The 19042-nt window shown below is 42.1% G+C and overlaps 1 protein-coding gene across 7 annotated transcripts in view; it reads left to right on the top strand.

Moving 5' to 3' along the window:
- Positions 1–19042, top strand: part of abl2 (c-abl oncogene 2, non-receptor tyrosine kinase) — a 116943-nt gene that overhangs the window by 81471 nt on the left and 16430 nt on the right. For 5 of the 7 annotated variants that reach the window (XM_078561453.1, XM_078561452.1, XM_078561448.1 and 2 more), the window contains 7 exons: positions 2626–2796; positions 6999–7294; positions 11895–12167; positions 14800–14884; positions 15812–15989; positions 16244–16428; positions 17192–17344. In XM_078561453.1, coding sequence (XP_078417579.1) covers positions 2626–2796; positions 6999–7294; positions 11895–12167; positions 14800–14884; positions 15812–15989; positions 16244–16428; positions 17192–17344 — 1341 coding nt within the window. Of the gene's footprint in view, positions 1–417; positions 563–2625; positions 2797–6998; positions 7295–11894; positions 12168–14799; positions 14885–15811; positions 15990–16243; positions 16429–17191; positions 17345–19042 lie in introns of those variants that run through there. The other 2 variants (XM_078561450.1, XM_078561449.1) reach the window with 2 other exon arrangements.

Below are 19042 nucleotides of genomic sequence, written 5' to 3'. Positions count from 1 at the left end.
CCACAGCCAAAGTGTTACCCTAATTGCACTTCCACCATTTCTGTGTTTGTTCCTATGAATGGTGCTATATACAGAAAAGAAACAGAAAGAAACGTTGGAGAACAAAACAGCAGTGACTTATAGAAAGCAACGCCTGAAAGGGCCTACTCTGTTAATGGTAGTTTTGTGACCATTCTGATGCAAAGGCATCTTCTTGGAGTACATAATTATTTATTCTTCTATGACTATCCACTGAGGAAAGTTCTCTGTGATTAGGTAATTTGGCTAAGTGGTAGATATTTGTAAAAATTCAGTTGCAACAGGTCCTTCTTCCCACGTGATGCTAACATCTACTGATTTGATGGATAAAATTCAACTAACCCACACATTCTTTCCGTGAATTCTTGAGGATTTTACACCTACAAATCTGTTGTCAAAATTGGACTTTTGAATGATGCAAGTGAATGTTTATAACTTGAAACAGCTAAATTATTGACATAACAAACTAAGATGAGTTCTGGAGCAGTTCTGCTGCCGTCTAGTAGTTTTGATGAAGACCGGCGTGGGCTAACCTGTTCCTTTGGTGAGGATTTTTCTGAGCTCTTGCCCTTCTCTGCTGAGTTCTATGTTAAAGATTGTTACTGTTAAAAATATTGCAGTTTTCCATAATGCAGAGTGCATTGTAATAATTGGTTTTGGCACATTTATTTTCACTTAACTTGTGTTAAATTAACTGAAAGGGGCAGTAAAAATTAGGGGAGTGGCAGCTAGAAATTGGAGAGATCCATAACATTGCAACTATTCCAATATTTAATGACCGATTTGGTATTTCCTTGCAATGCCACAAGTGCTATGTTACTGAATTTTAGAGAAGTCTGTCTTTTGCTGAGAAATATTGCGATTTCTGGTCAGTACCTACATTGGACAGAAAATGTTATGTTCTTGAACATCATGAATGCTGCTTTTGTGTGAAATAGGTAAATGTGATGTCAATTTTATCATCAAGTTAATTGGTGTTTTGGCTGAGAGTTTGCAAGGTTTTTTGTTTTTGAGCTTATGGGCAGAATTTTTAGGTCAGCATGCAGGCATGCGCCCAACCCAATCGGACGTGAAATTGTGCGAGATAATTTGGTTGGCAGGCGCACGCAAGTGTCGGATGCACGCCCACCAACAATTAGGAAGACAGTTTAAATTGTTATGGCTCCAGTTGTCCCCAATTTTTCGTGGTCCGTCCAACCTTACAGTTGGCAGATAGGCGAATCTGCCAGGCAGATTTTGCATTTTTGATTAAATCTCATCCAGGGCAGGATGAGGTTCATTACTAAATTTAAAAAATAAACATGTATGGACAGGGTTTTCATCATGCATATGTTCAGGTGACTGATCCTGATGTGTGGACATTTTTTTCCGGATTTTAAAATCTTTGGCCTGAATTTTCCCGTCGGCGATTTGGGGGCAGGGCCCATTCGCCGATGGGAAAATGACATGGGATGATGTCAGGAGGAACCCCCGATGTCATCCTGGTCCCTTTAAATTTTTAGGAAGGTGGGCGGACAGCGAAATCAGCTGTCCGCCTGCCAACCTGTCAATGGCCAATTGAGGCCATTGACAGGCTAATTAAGATAATTAAAGACCTGCCCGTCCAACCTTAAGGCTGGCGGCGAATGCATGAAACCTCATCCACTGGTGGGATGAGGTTTCATGTCCGTTTTTAAAAACTTTAATAAATGTTATGTCCTTTTTATTAACATGTCCCATCTCGTATGACATTGTCACATGAGGTGGACATGTTAATAATTTTTTAATTTTTCTATTTTTAAAGTTTTTTGCACTGCCAGTAATCTCCCTGAGATAGCACTTTGTCCCAGGGAGCAGTGTGCTCTTTCCCATGCATGTGCAAAAGAGCTCACTTTGACAGTTGGGCAATCCCTCCCTCCCCTGCACAGGATTTACATAGCGCTTCCTGTCGGGCAGGCCGCAGGACCTTAATTGGTCCACCCACTCAAAATGGCAGCGGGCCCCATTTCGATGGCGGGGGTCGGCTGTCCGCCCGCCGCCGAGCTGGTGGGGCCCGCACGCCCACCAAGGGCAAAGCTCTGCTCTTTATTTATTGGTTTTAAATTCTTCAGCTTCCTGAGGCAGCTCTCATTCAGCACTCATCTGCACTTACATCAGCATCTGCCCCCCCACCCCGGCAGCACTGAGCATTTCAGCGCACGCTTCACGCTGGCTGGCCGTTGATTGGCCAGCCAGCGTGAAATCGCGGTCGGGGGCCGATTGCCGGTGGCGGTCCATTTCCGGGCCACTCCAGGGCCTGCCGAACACACCCACACGCCGACCTAAAAATCCTGCCGCACGTTTCTCCATTTCTGCTTCCACTCCCTCCTTCCCACACAATCCACTTGTTATGCAACAGTCTTCACAGAATCACAATAAGGATATTCTGAAGCAGTGTGATTCGTCTGAGGCTCTTAATGCTCACTTGGGCATAAAAAAACCTTGCTAAAATGCTAAATAGTTTTTCACCACTTTTACCAAATTTGTGCTACTCTTTTAATGTCACTGCACTAAACTGCATTAATTAACTGTTAGTTTCTGTTTTTGTTTGTGTACTACTTATGAATACTCAAATCTCTCTCCTTACAGAAGTTTTGCACCGTCCATTTGGTTCTGACACTGATTCGCAGACACTCAACGAAGCAGTGAGGTGGAGTTCGAAGGAGAACCTCTTGGGAGCCGCTGAAAGTGATCCTAATCTATTTGTTGCACTTTATGACTTTGTTGCGAGTGGTGACAACACACTAAGCATTACTAAAGGTAAGCAGCAACATTTCTGCATTAACTGTTGCATGAATAACCACATCTTGTTGAAGGAGTTTGACTATGACGCAAGGCTAGCACATGCACACTTAGTAACGCATCAGCGAATCAGCTGGTCTGAATGGTCAGTGGAGCAACAACAACTTGGATTTATACTAGTGCCTTTAACGTAGTAAAAACACCCCATGCTCATACACATGTGTCTTTGGCACGAGGGTGAAAAATTTTCAAAATGGAGGACAGAGTTCATAGTCTGCAGTTGTTGAACTCTATGTTGAGTCCAGAAGACTGTAAAGTGCATAATTGGAAGACAGTGCTGTTCCTCCAGCTTATGTTGGACTTCACTGGAACATTGGAGCAGGCCAAGGACAGAAATGTGAGCATGAGAGCAAGATGGTGAATTGAAGTGGCAAGCGACTGGAAGATCATGGCCATGCTTGCGGACTGAGCCAAGGTGTTCCGCAAAGTGGTCATCAGTCTAGTTTGGTCTCCCCAGTGTAGAAGAGACCACATTGTGAGCAGCAAATACAGCAGACAAAATTGAAACAAGTATATGTAAATTGTTGCTTCATTTGGAAGGAGTGTTTGGGGTCTTGGACAGTGAGGAGGGAGGAGGTAAAGGGGCAGGTGTTACATCTCCTGTGATTGCATGTGAAGGTGCCATGGGAAGGGGATGAGGTGTTGGGGATGATAGAAGAGTGGACCAGGTTGTCGTGGAGGGAACAGTCCCTTCAGAATGCTGACAGGGGAGGGGAGGGCACACCCCCGATTTCTGAACCCCCCCCCCGAATGTCCGGCCCAGCCTGCCACACACCTTGATGTCCGACCCTCTCTTCTCCCCCCCACACCACCCCCTTGATATCCTGTGCCCCCACACCCCTCTGCGATATCAGATAGCCCCCACACACACCCCCCAAAGTCCAACGCCCGCCCCCCCCCCCCCCCCCCCACAATGTCCAACCTCCTTCCCCCATCCCCAACCAAACTCACTCCCCAAATCCTATCCACTTACCTTAGGCACTTGCCTTCTCTCTGGCCTGTCAATTTCAATCAAATCTTGAAACTTCCTTGGTTTATGGCAGCTAGTGCTGTAAAAAGGGGGCATGTCATTATTCAATCTGACTCTACTGGACTACGATGCTGGACCCAGAGACAGCTACGCTGCCTGGATCTTACCCGGCCCAAGTCAGAAGGTTGAACGAGACAGGCACGGAATAAATTTGACATAGGTAAGTGGGCACAGAGTGGCGATCCTTCACTGATTGCCACTTTGAAGAAGTTACGGCCCATCGAGTACAAAAGCAAGGAAGTTATGGTGAAACTTTATGGTAACACTGGTCTGGCTTCAGCTGGAGTACTGTGTCCAATTCTGGCACCTCACTTTAGGAAGGATGTGAAGGCTTAAGAGAAGGTGCAGAAAAGATTTACAAGGATAGTTCCAAGAATGTGAGACTTCAGTTACGTGGGTAGGTTGGAGAAGCTGGGATTGTTCTCCTTTGAGAAGGAGAGGTTGAGAGAACATTTGATAGGGGTGCTCAAAATTATGAGGGATCTGGACAGAGTAGTTGAGGAAAAACTGTTGCCATAGCGGAAGGGTGGAGAACTGAAGGACACAGATTTCAAGTGATTGACAAAAGAACCAACGGCAACGTGAAGAAAAACATTTTTTATGTGGAGTGTGGCCATGATCCAGAATGTACTGCTTGAGAGTGTGGCGAAGGCAGATTCAATTGTGGCTTTCAAAAGGGAATTGGATGCATACTTGAAAGGAAAATATTTGTTGGGCTGCAGGGAAAGGGCAGCTCTAGCTAAATTGCTCTTGCAGAGAGCTGGCACGGGCTCGATAGGCCGAATGATCGTCTGCTGCACTGGAATCATTCTATGATTCTATTCTATATCAGAAGCACTGGTATGGAAGGTAGCAGCGTCAAAACAGATGTGACTGCAGTCACGAACCTGAGAGAATGAAATAAAGTTCTTGCAAGTAGCAGCCTGGGAGGAACTGTAGTCAAGGTAGCTACGGGAGTCATTGGGCTTATAGTGGTTACTAGTTGATAGCCAGAAGTGGAGACTTAAGTCAGGGAATGGGCGAGTTGGATATTGACCATATGAAGATAGGGTCGGGGGGCGCACGGCGGAAACTGGCTGCACAACTGGAACAAAGAATGTCCCTAAATATCCATGTTCTACAAAAGGCATAGCCTAGGCCCATACGGGTTCCCATAGCAACACCTAGGGTTGCCAATGCTCTTGGAATGGCTGGGAGACAACCGGAATTGGCATCAATCTCCCAGTGACCAAAGAAAGCAACCCAGGAGATTATAAAACTATATTTTAAACTAAGTAGTCCCATAATTTGTCATCAGCAACTACCAAGAAGGGGAACTTCGATCATGAGTTATTGCCATACAGTGACATCGCATCGGCACAGCACTGTGCAATGAAACTCAAACCTTCAACCGAACAAAAAGTCAGGAGGACTCCAATTGGCTGGGATTTTAGTGGGCTGCGAAGGGATTGGTTGGATTTGAATTTCATTGAGGGATTGGATGTGAGCAGTGAGCGTTAGTCTGAGTGCAATGGGTGTGAGTGGGGGTTCAGGTCACTTTGTTAAAAACAGAGATGGAAAGAGAGAAAAAATATTATTTTCTCCTCCATTTTAGCAAGCTTTTAATATCGCTGATTGAAGCCATGGCGTGGGATCTAGCATTGAGCCCCATAGGAGTGAGTAAAGCTTTTTTACCCCTCTAAACTTTAATCATTATTCATCCTCATTGCAAATTCATCCCGTTTGCCGAATTAAGGTTGGTTTGTTTTCCCCTCTTGCGCTCCCTTAGAACCTGCTTGTGCCATGTCGCCAGCTTTCCATGACATCACTTCAGCCAACATCTCCTGGAATATGTCCAACCAGAGTTGGCAGCCCTAGCAACATCTTTTATTTGGAGGAAGTGAGTGCTGTCAAAATTGAAGTTGCTCAATGTGAGAACAAGTTCAACAAGGTGAAGGAGGGTTGTGGTAGATGGAGACTGACTGGGCCTCCGTTCAAGCGTGAAGCGGAGGCCCCTCCGTGTGTCCTGATGGGAGATAGGTGTAAAAGGAGCGGGCATTGATGGTGAAAAAGAGGAGGCTAGGGCCAGGAAACTGTTGAAGTGGTCGAGGATATTGAAGAGTGACAGATGTAGATGGGAAGAAACTGGACACAGGAAAAAAATTAGTTAAGATAGGAAGAAATCAGTTCTGTGAGGCAAGAACAGGCTGAAATAGTTGATCTACCAGGGCAGTGCTATTTGTCGATTTTGGGAAGCAGATGGAAGCAAACTGCAGCGTTCAAGACTATTACAAGGACAAATAGTGTTAGGATGTGCAGTGAAAGCTGTAATTTAGGGACCTTGATTTACAAGTGCCTTTATTTTGCAAATGGTTATTGTATGAACAGTAAGCTGGGTGAGACAGCCACTCCTGTTACATATGAATCTCCTGCACTATTCCTATTTTTCACCCTCAACTGGGCTCGTTCTTAATGCTGGAGACATGTCAGTAGGATGTGATTTCAGTTCATTTTCTGTTCATTGAGTGTTCTAGTTCATTGTGATCTCTTGGCCCTTTTTATCAAGGGATGGTTGTCCTGACCTTTGGATCTGCTTTGTTTGCAGCCTGCACAAAGCTGGGTAGTAGCTTCAGGGCCCGGCAAATCCCAGCCAAATTGGGGGAGGAGAGTAAATTCATGTCCTGCAGATCTCTGCCTGGGACCCATTCCTTCCCTGTGCTGCAATTGCTAATGTTTGAAGAGCTAGAGTGTGGCCAAGTTAGATGCGTGTTGGAAGGAAGCATTCCCCAGTCAAACTGTTATACTGAAACTTGTTTGATCAGTTTCTGGGCATCAGAGCAGTTTCCCAGCTTTCCCCCATGAATTAGTTGAAGGTATTCTTTTTTGCCTGTCCCAGGAGGTTGAATGGCTGGTGGGTGGGAAAGAGCAGTAAATGGGATGATGATATGCGGAAGTTACAGGTTGACAGGTTTGAAAAGGCTCAATCAACCAGCTTGTAGTCTTCCACCTTTCAATTTTATGCTTGTATCGCACGATTGGAATTCATTTTCCTTCTCTTTCACTGACTAGGGATGCACTGAGAAGCAAAATAAGTTACTAGTGTTTTGCAAGCTCATCAGAAATTTTGACCAGGGTTCTGCTAATTCAACAGGTGAAAAGCTACGTGTGCTGTGTTATAACCAGAATGGCGAATGGTGTGAGGTGCGCTCGAAGAACGGGCAGGGATGGGTCCCTAGCAATTATATCACACCTGTAAATAGCCTGGAAAAGCACTCCTGGTACCATGGCCCTGTCTCACGTAGTGCAGCTGAGTACCTGCTTAGCAGCCTCATCAATGGCAGCTTTCTTGTGCGAGAAAGTGAGAGCAGTCCAGGACAACTATCCATATCCCTCCGCTACGAAGGGCGAGTTTACCACTACAGAATCAACACTACGCATGATGCCAAGGTAATTCATGAGACTGTCTTGTCTATACCTCCTCTCTGCTTTAATTTGTAGGTTTTCTCTCTTCAGGCACCCCACCTCACCCACCCTACTCATCTGAAAATGATAAAGTTAAAATACTGGATTGCATTGTATTCCGAGAGAGTGTCATTAGAAGCTTTTGCTGGACAGATAAAATGAAATTACCAGCTTTTATATTTTGAGCAGTCGTAGTCTTGAATACCACCATCAAAAATTGGTGTTTTTTGTTCAATTCTTGTATGCTTAGAATATTTTCATGCCTCTGAGTTGTTAAATCATGCCTGTCACGTCTATTACACAAATCAGGGCAAGAGGCAGGCAGTGACAATGCAGTATTGATCAGATACTACAAAATACAGGCACTCCCCAAGTTATACCTACGTGCGTGCATTCAAAAGGCAGGTACTGTAATCAATTGCTGTTTGTGATTAATGCTATATTTATTTTACAGGTTCTTAACTTGAATTGGCTTCTGGCAACAGCTGCAGTTGATGTGGAAATTGCTTAGTTTATATGAAAGGCAGTTTATTTCAGCCATTCTCCTTAAGCTGATCAACCAGTTTTACATCAAAACCACTGCGATTCACGTTTTTATATGTGCCATTGTTTCAAATTCACAATAAGCTACTATTTTCCAGGTGCCCCATTTTGGCAGCAGTGGGGGGGGTCGGGATTGGCAAGGAACAGTAGCAAGGGGAGCAAAATTACTGATGGTTGCAGATTAGTTCACTGACAGTCTCCACTTTGGATTTGTGTTGCTTTTGTACAGTCAAGTTGAAGTCATGCACAAGTTAAATATTGCAGATGCTGGGAATGTGAAATAGAAACAGAAAAATGATAAATACTTGGGTCTGGTGTCATCCGGTGAGAGAATCAGTTGACATTTCAGATCAATGACCTTTCAACAGAACTTAGAAGGCTGTGAGCCATCTCTTTTGTCAAGACACTAGTGTTTCTTTCAAATTGCAGGATTCCTATAGAATTTGGAGTTACTGTTCACAGCAGGCAGTCAGCTTAAATGCAATAGAATTTTGACTTTGGTGCACTTTGCTCAGAACTCACCCAAATCATTAAAACAGAACTATAGCTACGAAAAGTATTTGGGTATTCCTGATTCCCAGCTAAGCAGTGAGGGTTTCCATTCTGGAGAACTAGTCAAGTGAAGTTTATTTTATCTGGACCAGGCAGATAGTAGAAAGTGGGTACCTTGACCTGAAAGGTACTCTGAGGCAGGCATCCAAAACTGGGATTCAATCTAATTTTCATTGCTCAATAGCAGCTTACGTAGTAATTGAAATGACAGTGAGACAGTACTTTGCTGTATTAAGAAAGTAAAAAAGGACTGCAGACAGAAGGTAATGTTGTGATGTGTACTCTTGTTCTACCTGGATACTGTTGCTAGTGGGGATCAGCTGCTACAGCAAGCTTTCAAGCAGCCAATTACTGACGTCATTTGTAGATCCTGTGGGAATTGCTAAACTCCATAATCACTCCTTAAAAATTACAGTAAATCAGTACACTATTATGAATGAACATGCGTTGATCTGCTTAATGAGGCAAATGATGTACACCAATTTCTACATAGTGTGTGATCTAATCCCAGCTGGTAACACTGCTGCTATGTTAACAAGTTGCAAATTTCAGCCCTAGAACAGAAGCAATGCAATCTAGGATATTTCAGAGCAGTACTAAAGGAATACTATATTATTAGAGATGCCACAACTCATTCTTCTTGCAGCTGACAGGGCATATTGTGCTGAGTTTCACCACTACTTGTGATAATGTGCTGTCCCCCTTTTTGAGAAAAAGTTTAGTGACTAGCAATGTTTACGAAGGAGTTTCTTAGAAAGCTTAATGGTTGTTCTCTGTTCTAATTTTTATTTGAACTAAGCCCACTGGTACCAATTGAGTGACAACATTCGGGAAAGTGAAGAGAACCATATGCCCTAATAATCTTCAATGACTTATTAAAATTAGAAATATTTTCATGTCCAGAAATAGAAACTGTTCAATCATTGCATCCAGCCAGGGAAACAAAATACTTAACTCAGTTTGATGCAATGGGAAATCATCTCATGATATATTATGATGTCTTATTCAAGACACAGAAACAAGCCATTCAGCTCAACAGATCCACAAGAGTGATTAGTAATTCTTTAGAGCACTTATTCGTTTGACTTTTGGAATTCTGGCATGACAATCAAAATAAATTTATTTTGAAATGCCATGATCCTCTAAGGAACTTATTAGAAAATATGTTAGGGAATTGCATTCATCTTATCCAATGAAGGTGAATTTACTGCTGTGCTAATATATATTTTCTTCAGAATTCTCAGCAATGTTGTCTTTCCTATTTTATGTATTTCACCTCACCAGTTTCCTCCTATGTCTGGTCTGTATGGCTCAGGTACTCACTGAGCTGCACATACCAGAGGCCGAGAGAAAGCTGGTCAGGGAAATCAAATGAGAAGACTGATCCAAATCTTAGAGAAATCAAACCAGCTCCCAAACTGGAATAACATTAAATCATTTTTTTTTAAAGCATTAAAAATTGCACTAAAAAAAAGCAGCCTTTCTGTATTAATGCTTCCTGTCTTATGTCATCTGAGTTCGCATTGCATCAAAATACAGATCAGGAACTTCCTTATAATTTGTCATTTGCTATCCATAAGACGTAGGAGCAGAAGTAGGCTATTCGGCCTATCGAGTCTGCTCCGCCATTCATAGAGATCTTGGTTGATCTGATAATCCTCAACCCCACTTTGCTGCTTTTTCCCCATTACTCTTGATTCCCTTACTGGTTAAAAACCTGTCTATCTCAGCCTTGAAACGACCCAGCCTCTACAATCCTCTGTGGTAAAGAATTCCATAGATTAACTACCCTCTGAGAGAAGAAATTCCTCCTCACCTCTGTCTTAAATGGGCAACCCCTTACTCTGAGATTATGCCCTCTGGTCCTGGACTCTCCCACAAGGGGAAACAACCTCTGAGCATCTACCCTGTTCCTAAGCCCCCTAAGAATCTTAAATGTTTCAATAAGGTCACTTCTCATTCTTCTAAATTCAAATGAATACAGGCCCAACCTATACTCAACCTCTCCTCATAAGAAAATCCCTCCATACCCAGGATCAACCTCGTGAACCTTCTCTGGACTGCCTCCAATGCCAGTACATCTTTCCTTAGATAAGGGGACCAAAACTGTTCACTATATTCTAGGTGTGGTCTAAGTGCCTTATATAGTCTTAGCAAGACTTCCCTATTTTTATACTCCATTCCCTTTGAAATAAAGGCCAACATTCCATTTGCCTTCCTTATTACCTACTGAACTTGAATGCTAGCTTTTGGGATTCATGCACAAGAATCCCCAAACCCCTCTGTGCTGCAGCTTTCTGCAGTCTTTCTCTATTTTACTAATATTCAGCTTCTCTCTTCTTCCTGCCAAAGTGCATAACCTCACATTTTCCCGCATTGCATTTCATCTGCCAAGTTTTTGCCCACTCACATAACCTGCCGATATCCTTCTCTAGACTCCTTGTGTCATCCTCATCACTTGCCTTACCACCTATTTTTGTGTCACCTGTAAACTTGGTGATAGTACATTCATTTCCCTCATCCAAGTCATTAATATATAATGTAAATCATTGAGGCCCCAGAACTGATCCCTGTGGCATTTCACTAGTTACAGATTGCCATCCTGAAAATGCCCCCCTTATCCCAACTCTGCCTTCCATTATATAGCCAATTCTCTATCCATGCTAATATACTACCCCCAACACCATGGGCTCCTATCTTATTAAATAGCCTTATGTGCGGTACCTTTATCAAAAGCCTTTTGGAAATCCAAATATATTACATCTACTGGTTCCCCTTTATCTACCCTGCTTGTTACCTCCTCAGAGAATTCTAAGAAATTTGTCAGGCATGATAACACCTTCATGAAGCCATGCTGACTCTGCTTGATTATATTATGCATTTCTAAATGCTCTGCTATTACATCCTTTATAATAGACTCCAACATTTTCCCAATGATGGATATCAAGCTAACTGGCCTGTAGTTACCTGTGTTTTGTCTCCCTCCATTTTTGAATGGCAGTTTTCCAATCCTCTGGGACTTTTCCAGAATCTGAGGATTCTTGGAAGATTAATACCAGTGCATCCACTACCTCTGCAGCTACTTCCTTTAATATCCTAGGATGCAACCCATTGGATCCAGGGAACTTATCGCCCTTTAGCCCCATTAGTTTCCCTAGTACTTTTTCCCTAGTGATAGTCATTGTATTTATTTCCTCCCACCCACTTTTACCTCCTTGATTATTTAATATATTTGGAATGTTGTTAGTGTCTTCTACCATGAAGACTGATGCAAAGTATTTATTCAACTCTTCTGCTATTTCCTGGTTCCCCATTATTATTTCCCCAGCCTTATTCTCTAAGGGGCCTATATTGACTTTGGACTATCACATATAATTGTCCAAGTTTTGGGGGAACAATTCATATTACAAAAGTGCTGTAGTTTATTTTAACTGCTCTGCTATTTTTGGAAAAGCACAGCCCCAGAAGTAGATGTGTTTTCTTTCCTCAGGTGTATGTGACAGCAGAGAGCCGGTTTAACACTTTGGCAGAGCTTGTTCATCACCATTCCACTGTGGCCGATGGGCTGGTCACGACCCTGCACTACCCTGCTCCAAAATGCAACAAACCCACTGTTTACGGAGTCTCTCCCATACATGACAAGTGGGAGATGGAACGCACTGACATCACAATGAAACACAAGCTGGGCGGAGGGCAGTACGGGGAGGTGTACGTTGGAGTCTGGAAGAAATACAGCCTTACCGTAGCAGTAAAAACACTGAAGGTACATATTAGACTTTTACCCTTCAAGAGTAAAATTTCACAAACAAAGCGTGCCTGGGTACAGATTTGTCAGCAGTCCTTTTGGCCAACTTATATTTACTTAACTCCCTGACATATATTATTTGTGAAAGTGAATAAAACTGGAGGAATTTTCCCATGTCTTGTTTTTGCTGTGCAAGTATGCAGTTGGTTAGATACACCAAAGTACTGTGTTGTGATATGAAGACATTTCTCAAAACTCATGCATCTCTAGAATTTCTAATGAGTTATACCAATCAAGAATAGCTTGGAAGGGGTTGGTTGCTCAAGCATGAGAGAGATTGTAGCCAACAGATGCAACAGTCTGTTCTGACTAAAATGTATTTGCTTTAAATTAAATCTTCAGGTTAATACTATTCTTTATTGTAGGTTTCAGACATATGTAGAACACAGGATATCTGTGAACTAATAATTCAGTGTTTATACATGTCTTTTAAAAAAATATATAGAGAGCCTGGGTGGTAGTCATCATTCAGGGTGTTAGCATTCTTGTTGCTATGTCACAGGACAGTAGGGATGCAGGTTGATTTCCCACACATTTGAGTTCCCAGTCTTACCTGTGGTCTGCTTCAGTGCCATGCAGAGGGTGGACACACAGTGGTTGGGAATGAAGTGAGAATGAGGAAGAGGGAGCTCCTATAATCTGCTTGTGGGTGGTTGCAGTGCAGTGTTATTGGCAGAGGACTGGAATACAGGCAGGACAATAAATGATGTGGAGAGACTGGAAGAGGGGATGGGGCCAGAAATCTGGTGCAGGTGGGAAGTTTAGCAAGATTGCTCATGGTTTGATGACAAAAAGTGTACGTTTCTGATCTTTCAAATCAAATCATGATGCAGAATGTAGGTCAAATAGTATTTAATTAGCTAGTTTCTTAGTGCCTTTTCTGCAGGAAATTTTTTTCTCTGACGCATCTGCTTTTACTGGCCAGTCTGTATCTTCACCTTTATTTAAGCTGTATGGTCCAATAATTAGAAATCCCTAGTTATTTAAAATGGAGACCTTATTGAGAAACAGAGTTCTATTTTAGTGTTCTCTTTCTACTTAGTTTATTTCTAATAAGTAATCGTAACTAACAGCTTTTGTTTATGGAGGGAGTTATGGCTCCTTCTAGTGGTCATTACGCCTCAATTCTCATCCTCCATGCACCATATGAATAGTGAATGAGGAGGGTGAGATTTGAGATGAATCCCATGTTGAAAATGCTTATGATGCTTAGGGCATTGATGACATGCCTTTCTGCCTCGTGTTAATTACTGTTCTCGGGTGCTTTGTTCTTGACACAGTCAGCTCCAGATAACTGAGGGCATTTCAATTTAAATTTTGTACATGAAATTCAAGCCATGGTTCGTGGGCTTTCAATTTTCTAACTAGTGCCAGCTATATATTGCTGTTTAAGGACAATTTTCATACCCAGTTTTTTCAGCCATCTCTGGTTTTAGAGCGTGCAAAATAGGTTGAAGGCAGTCTCAAAAAACTCTAGAAAGATGAATCCAAACCCAAAAGTGGTTTTGATATCAGAATGGCAAGCCCAGAGATGCTTAAGTTCTCAGAGAAAGGCATCAGCCAAGTTGACTTCCACATCACTTCACCTAGCAGGAATCTGCTAATCACTAGCTTGCCCATGCTCACCTGAAATCTACTGCCTCTCCATCAGCTGACTGTGGGAGTGAAGTGTCAGGCATCAGCGACCATGTGGTATCACTGAAAACTGGCACCAGAGGAAAGTTGATATAGGTTATGAAAGCATTTTGAATAAATTTGCACAGGAATGCAAGAATTTTAATAGTCAAATAGCAAGTAGAGAATGTTGATGGGGTTCAGAGAAAGACAGGGCCCATATGTATTAAGACAATGTTTATCTTGGTCTGCGGCTGAATTTTATCTTCCTTGTACAAAACGGTGTAAAAACCTACCAGTATTGGATTTGCTCATGTCTTCAGAAAATAGAATGTAATTTTGGAATAAGATTGCAGTTGCCAAACAAACCTGGGGCAGAAAGCATGATGTTAATAATCTTCCATATAGAAGGGGCGAACAGAATCTAGACACATGAAACAGGAAGAAAATTTGCAAGCATGCTATCTCTGTCATGTTCCTGTACAAGCTTGTTTCAGAGACATTGAAGAAGGCTGGAAGCAGGCTATCCAGCCCACACCCTGGTCTGGAGCAGTGCACAACACAGATTCGTCAAGCCATACTTTTAGCTAGGATGTGTGCATAACATGCGGATTATCTAACCAACACTCTTGCCAAAGTTATTGTATGACACGCATTATCCAGTCCACATTCTTTTCTAGGGCTAATACTTTGTACATGGAAGACCAAGATTCTGAGCAAGAATGCCTTTTTTTAAAAGCTTAAACTGTTGCGACCAAAAAGCTGCATAAAAACAAAGTAATGCTAAACAATTGAGATGTTGAAGTAAGCATGTGTTGGACTCTGCATTATCTTTGGCATGCTAAGTTTTATCTTTAGTGTTGAGTAAGAATAGCCAGTGCTGGTTTGTAGATGCTTTGCAAGTTTGCAATTTATAACAAATATGGTGCATTTTGGCAATTAGTAATCAATTGTCTGTTTTCTTTCCCCCAAAAAGGAGGACACAATGGAGGTGGAGGAATTCCTAAAGGAAGCTGCTGTAATGAAAGAAATTAAACATCCAAATTTAGTTCAGCTGCTAGGCAAGTGTTTCTGGAATCTATTGTCTTCTGATGAGAACTAGTCCTGTGATGACAGTATTGCAATTCACCGTTTGGCTTGTTGATGAATATTTCTTCTGTTCCATCCTGCCAAACCCCACCCCCCCCCCCCACACCCCCACCGAGGAAGGCCAACCAGTAACACAGGAATTGTCAGTGCAGTGAGTGTGATCAAATGAGTTTTTATGATAAATATTCTGCTAGTGCTGCACGTTAAATGTTGACACTTGCAAACATTTCAAGCTATAGCATGATTTCAATAGGGCTAAAACAGTGTGAGTATGAAGTGAGCCTTTGAGGTGCTGTGAACATTCTCTTCAAATGTATATTGTGTCAGCCTTGACTCAGTGATAACATTGAGCCAGAAGGTTGAGAGTTTGAGTCTTGAGCACATAATCTCAGCTGACATTTTAGTGCAGAAGCTTAGAAGGCTGAACTTTGAGATGTTGTCTTTTGAATGAAATGTTAAACCAAGGACCTATCTGTCCTCTCAGGTGGATGCAAGAGATCCCATGACACTATTCGGAGCAGGGCAGCTGACCCCAATGTCCTGGCCAAAATTTGTTCTTGAACTGACATGTTCAAATCAAATTTTCTGGCCATTATGTCATTGCCATTTGTGGGACCTTACTGTTTGAAAATTGATTGCCACATTTCCTGCATTATAATAGTGGCTAAAGTTAAACAAGTGCTTAATTGGTTGTAAAATGCTTTGGGGTAACCGTCGTTTGTGAAAAGCATTATATAAGCACAAGTTATTTAAATCATTTGAGGATGGATTTCAGACAAATTATCAGAAGTATGCACAAGCTGGTTGTTTTAAAACAAGGTCGTTTTGGTTGCTTTTTACCTGCTGAGTGCATGCACAGCAGTTATTGATGGAAATAATGTGGCATTCTTTGCCTTTAGGTGTTTGTACTTTGGAACCCCCCTTTTACATTGTCACTGAATACATGCCACATGGGAATTTGCTGGACTACTTACGTGAATGCAACAGAGAGGAGGTGAATGCTGTTGTGCTCTTGTACATGGCCACACAGATCTCCTCTGCCATGGAGTACCTGGAGAAAAAGAACTTCATTCACAGGTCAGGCACTGTAAAGAATACAAAGCGTACTGTTAGAATAGCAGTGCGATGACTAGCTGAAGTCTCTCCCAAATATTATAGCATGATGGGTATCTCTTGAGAATTGCATGAAGATAATGTTAAAACATCTCACAAAATCCATTAAAAAGTTTAATACTTATTTTAACTTTTGGGTGCTATTTATTATGCTACTGAATTACTTATGTACATATATTGTGGGCATTTGTTAAGTTGCTTTTGTTTCTACATTCCAGAGACCTGGCTGCTCGTAACTGCCTGGTTGGTGAGAACCATGTGGTGAAAGTTGCAGACTTTGGCTTGAGCAGGTTAATGACTGGTGATACATACACTGCCCACGCTGGAGCTAAATTCCCAATTAAATGGACTGCACCAGAAAGCCTAGCTTACAATACCTTCTCAATAAAATCTGATGTATGGGGTACGTACTGCATGAGGATTTAATGAGCATTGGACTCAGTGACAGAGCTCTATTATTAATTAGAGCTGAGCCCAAGTTTGTCCTTCACCTTTGGACCCAAGTTAAAATCCAAGCTAGATATTTTTTGTTCGAGCTAGAAAAGAAAACAAACTTTTTTTTAATTCTGCACCTCTCACTCTGCCCAATTAGAACCCTGTTGGAAAATCATAGCATCACAGTTTGGTTTTTTTGGACATAGGATGTGGTTCTCGCAGAAAAGAATGGAAGATAGTAACATCCTATAATATGTTGAACAAACTTTTACCATGTTGGGTAGATGCAATTATTGCATTACATGTTTTTGTGAGCAGTTTACATTTTAACTGTAGAATTAAGCATTTATTATGAAAATATAAAAATACAAGCAAAATGTATGACTTGAAAATGGGATCTGAATTACATCTGCACAGATTATTTGACTAATTCTCTCCAATTACCCTAGTTTTACCTGAAGACTAGATTTTTGCAGCATCACAGGAGATGAGCTCATGTTGTGCATTAATTAATACCCTAGGTTGTTAAAAGGCTAATTTTGTTCTAATTAAATATGATTTCTTTATATCATATCTGAGACAAGAAAATAGTGTGTTTGTGAAATATTGAATATCATATGGGATCGCATTGTTAGCAAATGCAGCTCACTGTTCCAAATGATGGTTCATACTATTTTGGAAAGTTTTAGATGGTATTTTATCAAATTGCCTATCTTTACATTTCTTCTCAGCATTTGGAGTGCTACTGTGGGAAATTGCCACATATGGGATGTCTCCATATCCGGGAATTGATCTGTCTCAAGTCTATGATTTACTTGAGAAGGGATACAGAATGGAGCAACCTGAGGGCTGTCCACCCAAAGTCTATGAACTGATGAGATCATGTAAGTAACAATATGCCAATTTTGACAATGGCTGTGGCAGGTCTTTCAACAAGTGTTGCTTGTGTGTTTATCAATGCAAATATATATAATCAGTGGAAATTATGGCTTAGATGTTCTGGTCTTCGAATGGTTGCACCCCAGAGGTACCCCAGAAGATGCGCTTGCTGAGCAATAACCACCTCACGGACGCTTAGTTTGGGTTCCACCGGAGTCACTCAGCTTCTGACCTCGTTACAGCCTTGGTTCAAATATGGATAAAAGAGCTGAACTTCCGAGATGAGTTGAGAGTGACTGCCCTTGACATCAAGGCTGCATTTCACTGAGTGTGGCATCAAGGAGCCCTAGCAAAACTGGAGTCAATGGGAATCAGGGGGAAAACTCTCTGTTGGTTGGAGTCATACCTAGCACAAAGGAAGATGGCTGTGGTTGTTGGAGATCAATCGTCTCAGTTCCAGGACATCATTGCAGGGTAGTGTCCTAGGCCCAACCAACTTCAGCCTCTTCATCAGTTACCTTCCTTCCATTATAAGTTCAGAAGTGGGGGTGGTTGCTGATGATTGCATAATGTTCACACTATTCACGACTCCTCAGATACTAAGCAGTCCATGTCCAAATGCAGCAAGACCTGGACAATATCCAGGCTTGGGCTAATAAGTGGCAAGTAACATTCGCGCCACACAAGTACGAGGCAATGACCATCTCCAACAAGAGAGAATCTAACCATCGTCCCTTGACATTCAATGGCATTACCATCGCTGAACCCCCCTCTATTAACATCCTGGGTGTTATCATTGACCAGAAACTGAACTGGACTAGCCATATGAATACTGTGACTTCAAGAACAGGCAGGTCAGAGGCTAGGAATCCTGCAGCGAATAACTCACCACCTGACTCCCCCAAGTCTGTCTACCCATCTACAAGGCACAAGTCAGGAATGTGATGGAATACTCTCCACTCGCCTGGATGAGTGCAGCTCCAACAACACTCTTGACACCATCCAGGACAAAGCAGCCCACTTGATTGGCACCCCATCCACAAACCTTCACCCCCTCCACCACTGACGAACAGCGGCAGCAGTGTGTACCATCTACAAGATGCACTGCAAAAATTCACCAAGGCCCCTGAGGCAGCACCTTCCAGTCCCACAACCACTACCATCTGGAAGAACAAGGGCAGCAGATAGATGAGAACGCCACTGCCTGGAAGTTCCTCTCCAAGCCACTGACTTGGAAATATATTTCTGTTCCTTCACTGTAGCTGCGTCAAAATCTTGGAACTCCTTTACAGCACTGTAGGTGTATCTATACCACAGAGACTGCAGCAGTTCAAGAAGGCAGCTCACCATCACCTCAAGGGCAATTAGGGATGGGCAATAAATGCTGGTCTAGCCAGCAAAGCCCACATCCTGTAAAATAATTTTTTTTTTAAATTGTATTATGTTTTCTGGTCACAACACTGATAATCACCCATTTTAAATGAATGGCTGCAAGTAACATGATGATTGAAAACCATTTCTGATTGGTAACCCTAATCCTAACACAGAGGTGCAGTTCAATTTTTTATTTTGAATGAAATAAAACATGCTAATCATTCTGCAGTATGTGAATGCAACTACGTTTGACAAATTCACCATTAAGGTTCAGAGCAGCTTGTCATGAATTTGTTAGTAATACCTTAGATTACAATGACTTTTGTAGG

The sequence above is a fragment of the Cetorhinus maximus genome, chromosome 17, assembly GCF_964194155.1.
Source record: "Cetorhinus maximus chromosome 17, sCetMax3.hap1.1, whole genome shotgun sequence".
In the NCBI taxonomy this organism is placed as follows: domain Eukaryota; kingdom Metazoa; phylum Chordata; class Chondrichthyes; order Lamniformes; family Cetorhinidae; genus Cetorhinus; species Cetorhinus maximus.
Note: the sequence above shows the minus strand (reverse complement) of the source record. Positions and strands in the feature narration are given on the sequence as shown.